Here is a 16879-nt window from a genome sequence, read left to right on the forward strand (position 1 = left end):
GGTTAAATTTGACTGTTTGACTTTGGATAAACTAAAGCTAACTACAGTTCTTTTTGTATTAAGAATGATAAAATACAGTCCCAGATAAGTCTGTTCCCTTCCTGACACCTGTAGCTACATGAGGTGGTGGCCTTTGTAAACTAAAGACTGATTTAGGTTTTTGGACTCTATTTAGTCTGAAAATCTGCCCTACAACCTTCTAACCAGTGGTTAGGAATTGTCTTCTCATTTCTGATCTAAATGAATTTTAATGGCTAATCCATACCTAGTTGTTGAACCAGTAATTTTCTTAAAGTTGAATAGCTGTCTGTCTTTCCTTGTGTTTATTCCTGTTATATTGTCAAAATGTAGTTATTTATCCATCAATTTTAACTGTCTTAATTGTATTATTTTCCTTTCTTTTTATCTCCAAATGTCTTTCTTTCCTTGAGATACCGATGTTGAATTTATCAGTCATATTGTCTCTGTGCTATTCATGCCTTACTGTTTTCCCTGGGAAATTTCCCTAGGAAATACTGGAGTTGTGTTTGTGTCTTTCTCCCAGCAATGTCACACAGATGTGTCTGATGTTCTGTAATCATTTGGTGTCCTTGAGTTCTTGGACATAGCTATCTCTTATGTGTGAGCTTCTAGTCTGTGTGAAGCAGAAATTCCTCAGTTACCCATATGCGTGACGTTCCCAATTTCATGCTGTTGTACTTCATTCCATTTCTTCAGTTTTTCGTGTGATGCAAATTTTCCTGCATAAAAACAACAGTCAGCTGAACTGACAATTTATGTTTGTCAGCAAATTCTTTTAAAGTCTTGCTTTCTGTGCCTACTTCATTAATGAAAAGGGTGAGTATTCTTCAGTCAAGCTGAATCAAGAATCAAGGTCCTCAAATGCCATTTGAACTAGACTACTAATCTCTGTTCTTGAAACTACTTGTCTGCCCTGTAGTGAATTCTTTGCTGTTCTTATAATCCCTCTTTTCTTCATCCAAATGAGTAATTTTCTTTGTGGCACCATATCAGGTTTTTTTATAATCTTATAAGAAAGTTGTTGTTGCACACTGACTTAGACTGACAGTCCAGTTTATCTCTGGCATTCTGTTCCATCTCAAAGTCCTGTTCAAAACTGTACCTATAGTTGAGGTAATATGCTTACAGTTGCCTAAGTTGCTTCTTGCCCCAGTTACACATCAGAGAACCATTTAATATGTTTAGTTTTGTTTAAATACATTAACTTGGTGTTACATGTACTGCTGCAAATGGTTTGAAGTATCTTGTCTGTTGAAATGGATTGTATGTTCTAATTCTTGTGAAGTCTAAGATTGACATTTTTTCATGTGTTCCCCCTTTACAATACTGTCTTTGTTGTTACATTCAGCACTATCATTCTTTACTGAAATTTGGAGCAGTGCAGCTCACTTGATTTGGGGATCATGCTGTTAAAAATATTACATAGCCACATCTAAAGAACAGTTACCACTTAATTCCATGCTTTCAGAGTTGGTTTGGGCCATATGACAGATCTTGCAGACTCCGGCTTCATATATTTGGAGTAATACAGAACACAGGGCTGGACTGCTGTGGTAGTGCCATGAATTCACTGCTGAGTTCCAGTTCAGAAAAAAACCCACAGTTTTAACAATAAAAGCATTTTCTTCAGTAAACTGCTATTGGGAAGGATAATAAAATACAGTGCAGAAAAATCAGGTGTTACAATTGATGAATAAATTACTTTTTAGTGGATTATAGTTGAACACTTCTTCATGGCTACAGTAGAAAAGAGATTGAGAACTTCAAAATCAACCAATTGGCTTATGGGTTTGAATCTCTTCAGCATCATTCTGTTGGCAGAGTAGCATTCCAGGTGTTAATTGGTGCTTTAATATATTTGAAGTAGGTATTTAGTTGTGTCATTCTACACTGTTATATCAGGCAGGTTTTGGAGAAATTCTAGCTGTTGCTCTCTGTTTTGTGCCTTAGCCAGGGCTGCTAGTCTTCCTCTTTAATAGGAGTCTGGAAAGGTATTTTTTGTTTTAAAATGGGGAATTAGAATTTGTTCTCTCTGATTTTTATTACTTGGTTTTATATATGATATTATATATATCTATATGTGAAATATTACTGGAAGGGAGATTGAGGTACAAAATACTGGTGGAGAGCATTATTTTTTGAATAGGCTTGGACAGCATTTCTGGGAACTACCTTAGATTGTGTCACTGAACAAAAAAGCACCATGATATTGAAGCGAGTTGCATTTAAATGGTCTATTTTCCCCATTTTTTCTTGATTTTTTGGGTAACATGCTGTGTGGTACAGTGGCAAATATATGTTCCTGTGCCAGTGTGTCCTCTGGTGAACTGGGGGGGCGAGATCACCAATTCTCTGAAAGTTTGAAACACTCCTACTTTTGCAGTGTACAAGAGTGCAAATATATATTCTTTCCTGAAATTTGCATAGACAAGACAGAAATTACTTTTAAAAATACTTTAAACAGACTATTACTGAGATTTGTTTTTTCTTGATAGAATGCTGTAATTAAAGTCTTTGTTGTTATTGCTACATAAAACTGTTGGCAGTTTTCAGCTTCCACATGTGTTATTGAGAATTGGGAGTTTATTGCCATTGAAACACAGAATAAAGCAGCAGTACTTACGGACTTACGTTGGTGGACTGGTGGTTTATAGCTAGAAGGACGTTCCTTGTTAGCTGTCAGAATTGGTGCTGTGTCTTGTGCACAGGGAACACCAAAGGGTGAATATTTTTGCTGTCACATCTCTTTTCCCTCTGCCTGGCCAGGAAGTTTACTTTGAAGTTCCTGGTGCTCCGGATGTTTGCGCAGCGCGCAATTGCGAGTCCATCCCACCACAACCTGGCAGTAATCCTGGCAAGGGCTGCTGTGGTGCTCGGGGCACCCGGCTCCTTCTTTGTGCCTGCATTAGGGAGAAGTCAGAGACGTGTGAAAAGTAGGCCAGGGGTCGGGGCTGCGCGCCGCGCCCGCCGGAATTGGAAGTGACGGACACCTCTCGGCTCAGCCGCTAATTTGCCTCCATGTTAAATGCCTCCGAAGACTCATTAAAATGAAAAGTTCTTGGGTCTCGCCGACAGACAGATTGAGTTATTGATGCTGGAAGCGGCCACCAACAGTAATTGCTGCCCATCCCTGAGCGAACTGGCATTCATGAGCAGCGCCAGGCTGACAGGGGTCAGGGGGGTCAACCCCACCGAAACGAGGCCAAGGAGAGGCAAAATCAGTGCTCTGTTCATCTTTGTGCAGCTTTGCTTTTGTTGCAAGTAACTATTTAGGTGTTCAAGCTGCGTCTTAGTCCTTTGAGGCCCAATTACGCTTCCCTTGTGCATCACCATTGAAAAGTTCTGTAAGTGGAACATGACCACAACTATTGCAGTCTGAAAAAGTGACTTCTTACTCTGTTTGGCTGTCTTAGCTGTGTGTTCACCCATGCTGCACGAGTAGAATTATGTTTTATTTGTGGAGCAAATGGCATGTGCATATGGTAGTGTAATTTTTCAGGAGGAATTAATTTGCACACAGCTCGGGAATCCAGGATGTCACGATTTCGAATTGCAGTTAGTGTTGTCTTTGTTGTTGTTTTTGTTTTAAAGATGCAGTACTCTTCTAAGAGACAAAAGTAACAAGATAAGTATATTAGGAAACGAAACTAACTGTTAAATTTAATACAAATTTGGTTTTCATCCAGCAGAGAGGCTGGGGTTTTTTTGCAATGAAGTTTCTCTACCAGCAATTTTCAACAGGTGGCCTAACATGGTGTTGCTGTTTCTCCCCACAGTATTACGGGAAGTCACCACTTGAGTTTAATTTTTATAAAAAATAATTTAAAGACGTTTTCATTTCTGTAAAGAAAATAGTTTTCAAACAGATTTACTTGTTAATCTGTTGAATATTATGTCTAATAGCTATATGCAAGTCTAAAATTGCACGGCTGTGACCAGTGAGTTGACAGACCTAATATTTTTTATAGGAATGTGAAAACATCCCTGTGGGTTGTTACCAAAAGTGTGTATTTCAGAAGAACCCTGCTCTTCAGATAGATAGTAAACATGGCTAATGTTTTCAGTTACTAATGTTAATAAACACATGGGGGTTTTTTGTTGGGTTTGTTGGTTATGCTCAGCATGATGACCATCTTGAGGGTTTTTTCTTGTTTCTCAAATACATGAAGTTTTTTAACACTTTGTTTTATTGTATCTTTCAGGAAACAAAGGTGGAAAAGCTACAGAAACATCTTTGCAGTCAAGCACCAAATCTTGTATTAGGCTTCACTGAACAGACTGAGCTTAGCACTTGTCAAGCAGAAGGGCTGGGTGCCCTACACAGGAAGGATTAAAAGTGAACAATGACTCGATTGAGAGTTCATGAGCAATTGCTTGGAGCCTATCTGCTTATCATTCTCCATGTTCAAGGTAAATATGTACTAGTTGAAATAAGTTTATCTTTTTGATTTGTAACAAGAGTTGTGTGTTTTCTAATGGTTGAAGTAGGATTTTTTTTCTTTTGGAGTTTCTTTTGCAGGCAGGTGACTTTACTGGCCTGATGTGCCATATGGATGGTTCCCTGAAAAGAAGGACATTCTAGTGGTCATTCATTGTAGTATAGATTAGGTCTATTTTAGCAAATACTTAAATAGAAACAATACCAAAAATTACACCATGTAGTACATCATGGAGCAAGTTGGATGAGCAGCAGAAGTGAAGGTTTGACTTTCTGAATTTCAGTTCCATATATGTGTGAATATTTGATCTCTTTAAATTTGACACACTGAAGAACTTGCAGTGTGCAGTTCCCCACGCCTTCTGATGCTCCCAGCAGCCTGAGGTAGTATGGTATAACTAATCTAAATTAACTTGTTGTGCCATCTTGATGGGCCAAGGTGAGGCTATGGAGCATTCACAAATACCCTCGTTTTCAGTTAGTGAAGATACTCACTTGTATGTCTGTTGTCTTTCCAGACACCAATTATCAAAAACTTCTGGAAATCCAGTTATCATTAGAGCTTTAGCTCCTCTGTCAAATTGGGTTGAATTGAAAAAAAAATATGCATCAGTGCCCTGCATGTCCAGCAGGCACATACGTGCCTAGTTGGTCTCTGTGTAAGAGTATTTGTTCTCCCAGCTGTGCACTCCTCATGTGCTTAAGTACACAGAGCTTTCCAGGTATTTTCAGGAAAATAGGGAAAACTAATTTGGTACTGCCATCTAAATACTTGAATATAAAAGTCAAATATACATTCTTATTCCATGCTTAGATCAATTACTGCTTAGTGCTTGATTTTGAAATATTATGTGAGATATTTACTTTCAAGAATAGCAATTCAATGAACCTGTTGAAGTGGGGAGAGGAGGAAGCCTGGTAAGTATCTAAATGCCGATCTTTTTGTTCTGTTTCTGGTATTAATCTGCAATATTAGATTAAAGGATGTAGCAGAGCTGTCTCTTTTAAGACTGTGCTTGATACATCCATATGTATCAAGCACAGTTTAGTAATAGCCTAGTTTTGGGTATAGTTGAAGTCTGTAGTAGATTTACAAATATTTGCAGATTGCTGTAAGGTGCTTAGATTGGTAATGGGAATAAATCAAAGTAAAGGAAATTTCATTGAGAAATTAAGAAGGAAATTTTCACTGAATGTTAAGTATTAGAACAGGCTGCCTGGGGAGGTTGTGCAATATCCACCCTTAAAAAGTCAGAACTTCACTGCAATGACTGAACAGCCTGGTCTAACATAGAAGTTAGTCCTGCTTTGACCAAGTGGTGGTACCAGGTGACTCCCAGAGGTCTCTTCCACTCTAAAATACTCTGACATAGTGTTCTGCAGTGGAGCTTGTTCTCCTTGTGTTCAAGCAGTTTGGCTGCTTCTTGCAGAAGAGACCAGCTTCTCCCCTTGTTCCCTTGAAGAGTGATGTGCTTTGTTCTTTTTGCTGAAGTCATGATTACCCCTTTGCATTATTCACCGTTTATGATTTTACTCATAGGCAGTAGCAGCTGAAGGATTCTTTTTTCTCTCTAGATACAAATAGAAATAATGATACAAATATACAGGTCTTCTAGCAGCTTAAAATTAAATTACATTAACTCCTTCCACGATCACGTTGATTAATAACAGTTCAGTAAATAACTTTCAGTAAGTAATATAGATAAATTAAGTTTAAAGACTGAAAATTATTTTTCAGCTTCAAAGGAAGAAATTGCCTTATCTTAGAAATTTTCCTGACTTTCAAATCAATACTGAGGGAGTTCTGAAACTATGGAAGAGTTGAGCTTGTTGAAATGTTGTTAGTTCTTTGCAGGTTGCCTAAGGGCTTTTCTTCAAATGTGCAAAATATACTTGGTTTCCAGGGGTGGTGAGGCAAAAACCAGTCAAGTCTCTCTGCTTTTCCCTAGATTCATGGGGGAGGAAAGAATTAAGATCATAGTAATAACACGTTTTAAATTTTTATAAGAAAGAGGCAATCTAAAGTGAAAACTATGAACAGTTGAAAAAGTAGTTTGAAGAAGGAAAATGTATGCAGGATGCAGAAAAATGCATCGTAAGACAACAGAGGTGAGAAAGATTCATTATGAAGAATTTAAGAGAATTTGTGTGATTTACAGAAAGAGGAAGAAAAAGCAGAGAAAGTAGAAACCAGTGTGTGTACTTCCAGTGTCTGGCATCCAGCTTAAGGGTTTGCTGTCTTAGGGTTTTTTTTGGAGGCTTCTTCAGAATGTTAGGAATTTCAGAGCTTACCAAGACCTGAGAGAATGATAAAAGCAAGTGTGTCTGTATAACTGCATGTATGTATACATACCAGATTCCTTAACAGGTAACCTGAAAAAGCAAGTGGCTGCATGTGTTGATTAATGTGAAAATATCCTTACAATAACAACAGAAACCAGAGGCAATTCCATGGCATTATTGGTGAATAGCTGCAGTTTCTCAGGATGGTACTATGCAGCATGGAGACCCAGTGGTTACCCTTTGGGTTATATCTTTATAGCTTTGGGACTTCTTCGCTTACACTGAGAAATAGTCAGAAATAAGCCTGGGGTGCAGATGGCCAGATTTAAGAGCAGCCTCTTCCATTAAAACATTTTTGTATTTCCTTTCTTGCTGTGGTTGCAACAGCTTAAAACCTATGACTTGCTCTGCATCTTCATCCACCTCCTTTTTCTGATCTAAGGCAAGACGTTTTCAGCTTCAGCTGCAGTTGTGACTGCACTAAACAGGCTTTGTCTTCCCACTAGGGCAGGTTTTTCATTCAGAGGACTATTTTTACTTCCGAGTAGAGTTCTTTCTTTGTTGTTACAGTGCATTGATGAGCACGTCTGATCAATATATGTAACAGTAGTAAAGTGCTTAACATCCACTTACACACGTTCTCATAAATTCTGTACTTCATTGCTGGCAGTTTACTTCCCATGTGGTTCATCACACCTTTGTGTATTCTTCAGAGACACCACAGAAGACCAGTATTTTAATCCTTGTAAATTAGTTGGCTAAAAATGTATTAATAGCACTTGATATGTATAAAGCTTTATTAAAAGTCAAATTTAAAAATAGTGTTGATATTAAATATTCAAATGGACTTAAAGTTTCCACAGTTTGTTAGTGAACTAAAAGAAAAAACCTGTTGATTTTATTTCATGCCTCTAATTACTTTTATTCAAATACTTGGGTATATATTAAGATATATTTTAAAGCCCTTATGCATTTTCTCAATTTCAGGTGAAATAGTTACTGAATTTGTATGTATAAACTAATCTGAAACAAAATTCTAAAAGCTATAGAAGGAACTTCCAGTTGTCAGTAGCCAATTCATTACTTGAAAACACTAGTTCTTTTTACTGGTGATTTCCCCTATTAATGGCTGCATCTGTCTTTAAAATATGGGCAGCAACTGTGTTCTTACGAATTTGTCTGATTAAAGTTCTTCCAAGGGATTATTAAAAGTTGATCTATTTCTTTATTAGAATTTCGCATTTAGTTTTAAGTAACTTTATTCTTTAAAAGTCCATTTAATTTAAATTAGAATGCAGAGTACTTTTTTAAAGTAAAATACACAAAATTTTCATGTCTCTGGCTTTTATATTGAGTGCATAGGAACAGAATAGTCTTCAGAAGTGACTTGTGGGGAAGGGAAGTGGGTGAAGAGGTTGGGGATTGTGGGTTGGCAAGTAGAGGATGCAGGGGCTGCCTGTCTGTGTTGAACACTGGTATAGCTCCTGGGAGAGCTGGAAGGGCAGGAGAAAGGTTTTAAACCAGTAGTCTGGGAACATGCTATGATTTTTAGGAACCAGTTCTGCTAGGTGGAGCTACCTTTAACATGCCTGGTCTTTGGAGATCACAGCCTTGATATATAAAAAAGCACTGTAGGGAGAATTATGGTTAGAATGCCAAACACAGTTAGCAGAAGCATTTAAGATACTTTCTTTGCACTCATACAATTTTTCTGATTTTTAAAAAAATTTTTTCTTTTAGGAGCAAGTGCTAGTAATTCAAGCTGTGTCAGTTGTACTGAGGTTTAATTCATAACAGAACATGTTAAGTCATTATGAAAGTTTGATAAGCAGAAAGGTGAAATGTGCTTACTGGAGTGGGGGATTTTGCAGTATCTGCATCCTAAAGCAAGAAGAAGTAATTTAAAACTACCACATAAAAAATCTCAAGGTATGTCTTTTTCATAAGGAAGGCATATCTAACATAAAGAGCACTGGTACAACTTTGATCTTTGATGAAAAGAGCACGGTGTGGGTGAGCCTGAGCGTCAGTACCAGCAGGGAGGCAGGTGAAGGGGCTCTTCTGACAGATTCTTCTTACTTAAATATTGGATTTCTTGGCGTTTACAAGCAGGCATCAGAGTAGCTACAAAGAAATGCCTCTAGCACTGTATTTCTGCTAGGACAAATCCCTTTTAAGGATAATGTAGTCTGGAATAAAAATGTTTTTATGGCCAATTTCTGTATTATGAATTTAGAAAGCTATCAAACAACTTTACTGCTATGGGCCATATTGGACCTTTATTTGTGGAGAAAGAGAAGAGACAATTAATTAAAAATTGCATGCATAATTTGGCTTTTGTATTTGTGTTCTTTCACTTACTGCTGTCTCTGCATTTCATAGAGCTGGTTTTTTATGGGTTACACAAATCTTTTCTTAGATCAGAAGACTTAATGAAATTGTATCTGTATCCTGGCATTGAGTTGCAACCAGGTTAACTCGGGTTTTAGTGATTGGTAACACTGCAGTGTCACGCACAGTATGTTTTTGAATTTTATCCATATTAATATTCATATTTGAAGCATGCTTTCAAGTACTTAGGTTTCTAACCTAGTGGGATTTTTAATATCCTGTGCTTCTTTGAAATACATTTTATAGTCTTAAGTTATTTTCTGGGATTGGAAGAAGTAGTGCTTTGAATAATTTATCTTTTTGATCAAAGGCTGGATATGATATATTGGTGGGCGTTGTTCTATTTTAGCAATTTGTTTTATTATTAATTTCTGTAATTTTTATTTATTTTATTAAAATAAAGTTTAATTTTAAACAGAAAACCATTTAAGTGTTGTCATATCTGTAGCAGTTTTTCACACTTCGAGTAATCTACAGGGAATGCAGTGTATGATGGGGCTGAGCAAATGACAAAATCAGAACTTGAAGTCTCATCAGCTTTTTTCTCATCAACATTTTACACTGTTGCAGTTAAGTGAGGAGAATGTTCCACCATTACTCTGATATTTTACTGAATGTTGTAACTTTGTAATGCAGTAAAATACACCGTACAGAACAGTTTGCATGTTTAGAAGTCTATGATGCTGTAGCTCCCAAGGCTGGATAAACAGGCCAGAAGTGAGCCAGGATCTTGAATAAGCCCTCCAGTGTGTGATAGTTCATTTGTTGCTCGTGTATATTATTTTGCCATACCAGCTCTGTGCAGTTTGCAGGTGGAGGTTAGGAAATAGTGGAAAGGAAGCTTTGCTGTGCCTGAAGTCTCTGGGTGCTGCATTTCAGTGCACAATACAGGGCACACATTTGAAGGTTATATGAGATTTGTGTATGTATGTTTCTTAGCTGTACTGCAGAGTGACAACTGCATGTATCATGGAAAAGAAGAGATTAATTACATCATCAAGTAGTGTAGTGTCACAAGATCCCTAAAACATGATTCTCCCTTTCACTGTCCTGCTCTCAGGGGGAAGATGTGGCAGTGTGAATGTCTGAGAGCTGGAGCTCTGGGAGTGAGGAGATAAATCTTGGAGGAAGATATTCTTTAGGTCTATCCTTAGCTCTGTCTTGTTCATTTACTCAGTATCTATTAACCAGGAAAAACAGCAGTGAAGTATCCTGTGAGTTCAGGACGTTCATCTGCCCTCTTAACATCTAAGGTGGATGGAAGCCAAGTCTTTCCATGTTTGACTCCCATCCCCATACCTACCAACTTTAAGATGGACACTAACCTGTATTGAAGTGCTGAGGATGAATTACAGTACTGCAGTAAAGGATACAGTTAGGGATAGTATCTAGGTGGAGACAATTAAAAATTGTTTCCTGAAGTAATCCCAAGTATCCTCAAAATTTTCCTATTCTTTTCCCTGGATACTTAAACTCCTGTCTATGAAGAGTTCTCTTTACAGTCTTAGAGAGTAGAAATGCAAGAGTGATTTTTTTTCCCCCCCATTCTTTGTGCAGTGCAGGTATTACCTGTAAGATGAAAGCAGGCTACTATGGAGTTTCACATTACAAAAATAATGAAATTGTAGTCTGTTTGTGCTTTGAATAAACATCTTTGCCTATAGAAACTGTACAAAAGACAAATATGCTGTTTCTTTGAGAATACAGTTATCTATTTTGAATTTTATTTGGTATCTACTCTTCATAAATCTTGTAATGCAATCCATCATAATAACTGAAGAGGTGAAATGTATTTCATGTCACTTATAGTAGAAAAGGTTGGTATTCTTGTAGTCATGCTTCAGTGTTAGTTTGCAGAGAATTAAACTGCTTTAAAAGATGCAAGACCTGCAAAAAAATATTGTTCTTTCTGTTCTGAGCTAGGAGAAGCCATGCTTTAAGGGTTTCTTAGATTTCTCCTCTAATAAACTGAAAAAATACTGCATTCAGTGATCAGAGTAGGAAAATGGATGAGTGACTGTAAGATGCTGATCATAAAATACCATAAAGACTTTTAACGTGTGGAATGTCCCTGAAGATAAGGGGGGGGGGGGGGGGTTATAACATCAATTGGGAAAGATGCCATAGTCATTGAACAAAATTAGAAAGACCATATTTGTACATATGCAGTGGCTTTTCCTTTAAATATTAAGTAGAATTACCTGTTTCTCTGAGCAGGTAAGGATCTCTTAAATGCGAATACAGAATGTCGTGTAATGTCTGTAGCACAGTATTAAAATTACCTTTCAGTATATGCTGGGAAGAAATATGTGGAAAGAGAGGGGGGTGGATGGAGGAGCTATTTCACATGTGCAGAATTCCTTTTGGTTAAATCAGAAATACCTAAAATCTACTGTTATTCTAGCATTAGATCTTGTTTCTTGTTAATGGTCTGTACATATCAGGACTGTTTAACTTGGGCATTACTGAAATGTTGTTTGAAGACCACATTAAATAAAACACTGCTCTGTGATTTCAGTGTTTGGGTAAATGGTGTATTTCTCAGGATATTCTCTTGGTTGTATCCAAAATAACACAGTTGCATTACTTTGCTGCACTGGACAGTGCACTAGGTGTGCTGTATTAACCAGATGAGGAAATCTGCAAGTCTGCTGTTTTCAGGACAGTAGGATCAAATTTCACAAATATTTAATTGGGCACTTGTCTGAATGACATGGTAGATGTTACAGTAGAGTGATACAGGTGGCTGTATCTGCACAAGGTTTTAATCAAGTTTTTTTGCTCATGTTTTAAACAAGGTACAACAGGATGCTAATGTTCTCATCACTCAACAGCTTGTGTTTCCTAGGTTTGACAGGAAGCCACATGAATCTGTTGCAAGGGACCATGAGTTTCCTGGTCAGGTTTCTTTTCCTTAGAAAAACTGAAAATTTTATTGTAACCTCCATTTTTTTACTAATAACTGAATTTGTAAAAGCCTCTGCTGGTCCTGACTGGCTGTTGGCTTACCTTGCACACTGAGCCTTACACAGAGCCTTGCTATAATCTGTGTAAGTGTGGGTGATAGTTTGTTCACAGCTCTTCTATCTGTATTTTGTTCATACCTTGAGGATTTAGAGCCAAGGTGGTGGACAGAAAGAGACTTCCTGTTGGTAAAATTGTGTATGATAGAGCTGAAGGAGATGGGTAAAGATGTTATCATCTCATATAGTAATCACATAGCATATTTCAAATGAGACAGATAATGTTCCTAAATTTTTTCTGGATGTACTTCACTAAGAAGAAAACAGATGGATGTTTTCTTCTGAATGCCTACATTCACAAAAGCACTTTCATAATATGAACAAGAGCAAATGATGTTTAACTCTGCTACTGTTGAGAAACTGAAGGCTGCTTGGAACATGATGTAGCCCTGTTTCTATTCTGTGAAAGCTTGTTTGGATGGATGTTCATGTCATTTACTGAAATTTAATTTGCAAACAAGATTTACTTTAGCTGTGTTTTGAAGTACTAATGCATATAGAGATCAAAAAAACCAAGAGATTTTGGAGTTATTACTGCTCTTCCATGAGACTGCAAATCTATAAAAAATTACTTCAGAAAATTAGAAAATTGCATATTAAGTATGTTCAGTCATGCATAAAATTATTCTTGTTGTGGTTATCAAGCTGTCAGCATTTTGGTTTTCTAAACACATGAATGAGAGAAGCTTTCTTCAGGAAACTCTAACCAGTTACACCACTAATTTTCTTCCCTACTTCAAAACAAGAAAATATATTTCTGTTTATATGGATTATGGTTGGAAGATCTGCTGTTAAGGTACAAAATATTTCAGCTAGGTATTTCTAGAATAAAATTATTAACTCAGATTTCTACCATAATCTTGGGAGAGGAGATTGTCTTGTATAGTTCAATTATTTATTAATATAATTCCTCTGTTGTCATGTTTTGCCTGTAAAACTCTTGAACAGTTATCAAAGAGATGCAAACTTTTTTTTTGTTGTTATTTTTTTCATGTCCAGGTCAAAAGCTAGACAGCATGCTTCATGGTACAGGAATGAAGACAAATTCTGACCAAAAGAAACAAGCGAATGGAGTAACACTTGCTCCAGAGGACACCTTACCTTTTCTTAAGTGCTACTGCTCAGGACATTGTCCAGATGATGCTATTAACAACACATGCATGTAAGTGTTGCATTCAGCATAGAGAGGCTCTTTGAAGAGGATCATTTTGGGTTTTGAGAGAGCAAACTACTTTTAGAGGCTGACGAAGGTTCTCTCAGGTGATCTGACCATAATTTATTATGTTCTTTGCGGGCTAAAACTCATGGTCATCTCTGTGTAAACAATACTGTTTTCACCACACCTTAGAACCATTTGCAACCGGTCATTTTAAGTCCAGCAACTGCTTTGAAGGACAGAGGTTTTAAGTAACCCTGTGATATTTTACAACTGGGTGAGTATTAAGTGACCCAAATCTAAGCCTTCTGACATGACCACCTGTTTGCTTATTTCTTCAGCTAGTAGTCAAAAAGGTAATGTAAACAACATAGCCATTTACTGAGAATTCCACTTGTTACGTGTTCAATAGTTACAGACTATGAAGGAAAGGCAGGGGAAAATAAAGAAAAGCCTGTGGACATGTAGAGACAGGAGGGGAGTTTTCTGTCTGACAGGCATAAGAATCCTAACAGACTCATGCACACAGGTTATGTGCTTGCTTAAGGTGGTTTTTTTTCATGTCCTGAAAAGTCCTTGTTTTTCCTTTTTTTCTCTTCATTTGCAATTCCATGTTCAAGGCCCTTCTGTTTCCTTCCTTAAGAATTAATATACAGTTGAAAACATATTCCTTGCTCCTGTACTCTGACTCTTCACTTTAACATAGTATTCAGTCTCTCGAAGGTGTCACTTGGCAGATAAAGCAGTTTTTATGGAACCCAAGGAGGTAGAATAAACACTGCTGTCTCTTTAAATGTAAACACAGGCAGTAACTTACGAACCGTTTCAAACTGAGAAAATGTTCCAGTATTTTGTCTTTCAAGCCTCTTGGTGTTTATTTATTGGTTTTTATTGCCCTCTAGTGTGTGCAGTCAGTATAGGCCTTACTGATTTTTGTCTGACCTAGCAACTGATAGGCCATTATGCTGATAATAAAGCTATTCGTTAAAAATACGGTGTCTGTGTGCAGGGTATCTTATGGCATTATGTTTTCCACATCTGCATTTCTTTGAATTAATGTAAATAGATTTTTGGTAAACAAAATTATTTCTAAATTTGTTTTCCTTAGTTGAGTGTTGAGGGAATGAATGAATTTTTGTGAGAGAGCATCCGTCTAGTGTTCTACTTGAAAATACTGTGGGAGTCTTTTATTCTCAACCTGGATGGTAACCACTGTGTTAAAGAATTTTTATAGAAGTTTTCATTCTAGAATTCTTAATGGGTTCATGGTCAACTAATGCTGCATATTAAATGACAAACATGCTGGTAAAGCACACTTGATACGTTTATTCCAGAACTAATGGGCACTGCTTTGCTATCATTGAGGAGGATGAACATGGAGAACCCACGCTTGCTTCTGGGTGCATGAAGTATGAAGGTTCAGACTTCCAGTGCAAGGTGACAAAATGAGATTTATACCAATGCCTTACTTGGTTTCATTTTTATGCCTCTCCCTCTTTTATATGGCATTCTGAAGATGTTTCTAAAGCAAATAGTGCTGCTATGATGAGTATAAGAGAAAAACTTCTAAAGAGATTAGGTTTTTTGTCTTAAGAGCAGTATTTATTTAACATATGATTTAACTGGTTTTGACTAAGCTCAAGACCTTTTCCATATATGAAATAGCAACTTAAGTAAAAACCATCTATTTGTGTTCAACAAGTAAAAAAAGTTCAATGAAATGCTTTTCATGAAATATAAAAAAATGCAAGATCAAATGTAGGCACTCAGAGATTAAATGATATCTGTCTGCCACTGCAGAGTGATCTCATACATTAAATGGTGTGGTTGAAGTGCCTTTTAAATAAAATAGCTTACACTTTTGTCTGTGCTATGTTGTAGCTGTAGCATCCCCTGCCCTGTCCCCATTTTAGCTTCAAAATCCAAATGTGTATTCAATTCTCCTTCAACAGGACTCACCTAAAGCACAGTTACGTCGAACGATTGAGTGCTGTCGTACGGATTTCTGCAATCAGGATTTGCAACCAACATTACCACCTCTTGATAGTACAGGTAAACACCTCCTGTATGTTCACACTGCTACTAAGAAATGCTGTGTAGGTTCTGGTTTTCCTGATCAACAGTGGAAGTAAGGAGAAAATGTGATTACAGTATTGCACAGATCTGGTTTTTCCCTTAAGAAGTAATTTTTATATGAAGCTCTGTACTACACTTCGTTTTCTGTTTTCAGTTTTTCTTTTTTTGCCACTTTCAAGTTAATCTTTTCCTCCATCAGTCACTCATGGTATTTTTATTCTTGTTTTTAGTGTGTTCATATCTTCATCTACATGTGATATTCTGCTCTGTTTTTATTCTGTTTCCACAGTCTGATCTCTTTTTAAAATGTTTTTCTTAATCTCTGCTGTGCTTTTACTATTATGAATGCCATCATAAAAGAAGTATTCTGACCTTGTTAACACCTCTTTATTGCAAACTCATTCTCTTCTTTCTGTTGTTCCCAGTGAAAATAGTTTGTTTTCATGAGCTTACTCATTCATTGCTAGGCAAGTCATACTGGTTAACTGTTGCTTTATACCTTCTCAGAATCTTACTGCTCTAAATCCTTAATTTCTATTTCTAACCAGCAAGAGTCAACCAAAACAAACAACTCCAAAATCTTTTTTCTTTTTTTTTGGTTATCATCATCCAAATGAATTTATCTTTGCTTTTCTGATATAAATACTTACTTCAATACACAGTATATGAAAACATACCTAAATAAACTGTTTACAGTATGTGTTTAATTAATAGACTTTGGAAACTCTCCTTTTTTTTCTTTCTATTTTTTTCTTTCTTTTTTTTGTCAAATAGATGGACTTTTTGATGGCAGCATTCGTTGGATGGCAGTGTTGATTTCTATGGCAGTCTGCATAATTGTCATGGTCATCTTATTTAGCTGCTTTTGTTACAAGTAAGAAAGCACTTTCTTTATTGGCAACATTTTTAATTTTGCAAATCTGTGTAAACAGAACAGTCACTTTGCAAATGTTCACAGTTAATCATATGTAGATTAGAAACAGTTGTAATTTAATTTCACATTTCTGTGGGTAGCAGTTTCCATCACTAGGTAAAATGAAATGTTCATGGCAGAGAATTTAACTGAATTTGATCCTTTTCCCGGGCTATAAAGTATTTACAGTTTTGTAAGCTACACAGAACTTTGATGCTATAGCAGCTGGTAAACAGGAATATCTTCATGCTTTTTGTGCCTTTGGGTCTTCAGTCACTTTCAATAGTTAAATTTCATCTGCTTCTGAGATTTTCTTTTATCTGCTGTGTTTCAAAACTAAGTAATTGTCCAGCTGAGCTATGGCAGTTCATTCAGGTGCTTCTGTCAGCCTCAGCCCTTGCTGGAGTGGTCACTGTTCTAGCAGGAAAGGTTTCCAAGGAAAGCTGCTTGTGTCAGCCTCAGCTGCCATGGTTCGAGGTTCTGTCTGTTCATTTAAACCAAAATCAGCAATGTTGTGCTGGTAACACCGGCTGAGAGCTGAGTATTAAAAATGCTGGATTTCCGTGTAACTCATAATA

The 16879-nt window shown here is 36.8% G+C and overlaps 1 protein-coding gene across 3 annotated transcripts in view; it reads left to right on the top strand.

Annotated features, from left to right (window-relative positions):
- The window catches only part of BMPR1A (bone morphogenetic protein receptor type 1A), a 75491-nt gene that overhangs the window by 49260 nt on the left and 9352 nt on the right, over positions 1-16879 (top strand). For all 3 annotated transcript variants that reach the window (XM_069019168.1, XM_069019167.1, XM_069019169.1), the window contains 5 exons: positions 4224-4431; positions 13156-13318; positions 14647-14749; positions 15265-15364; positions 16163-16262. In XM_069019168.1, the coding sequence (XP_068875269.1) occupies positions 4365-4431; positions 13156-13318; positions 14647-14749; positions 15265-15364; positions 16163-16262 (533 nt within the window). In that variant the 5' untranslated portion in view covers positions 4224-4364. The remainder of the gene's footprint in view (positions 1-4223; positions 4432-13155; positions 13319-14646; positions 14750-15264; positions 15365-16162; positions 16263-16879) is intronic.

This window comes from Aphelocoma coerulescens, chromosome 6 (assembly GCF_041296385.1).
Source record: "Aphelocoma coerulescens isolate FSJ_1873_10779 chromosome 6, UR_Acoe_1.0, whole genome shotgun sequence".
Taxonomy (NCBI): Eukaryota; Metazoa; Chordata; class Aves; order Passeriformes; family Corvidae; genus Aphelocoma; species Aphelocoma coerulescens.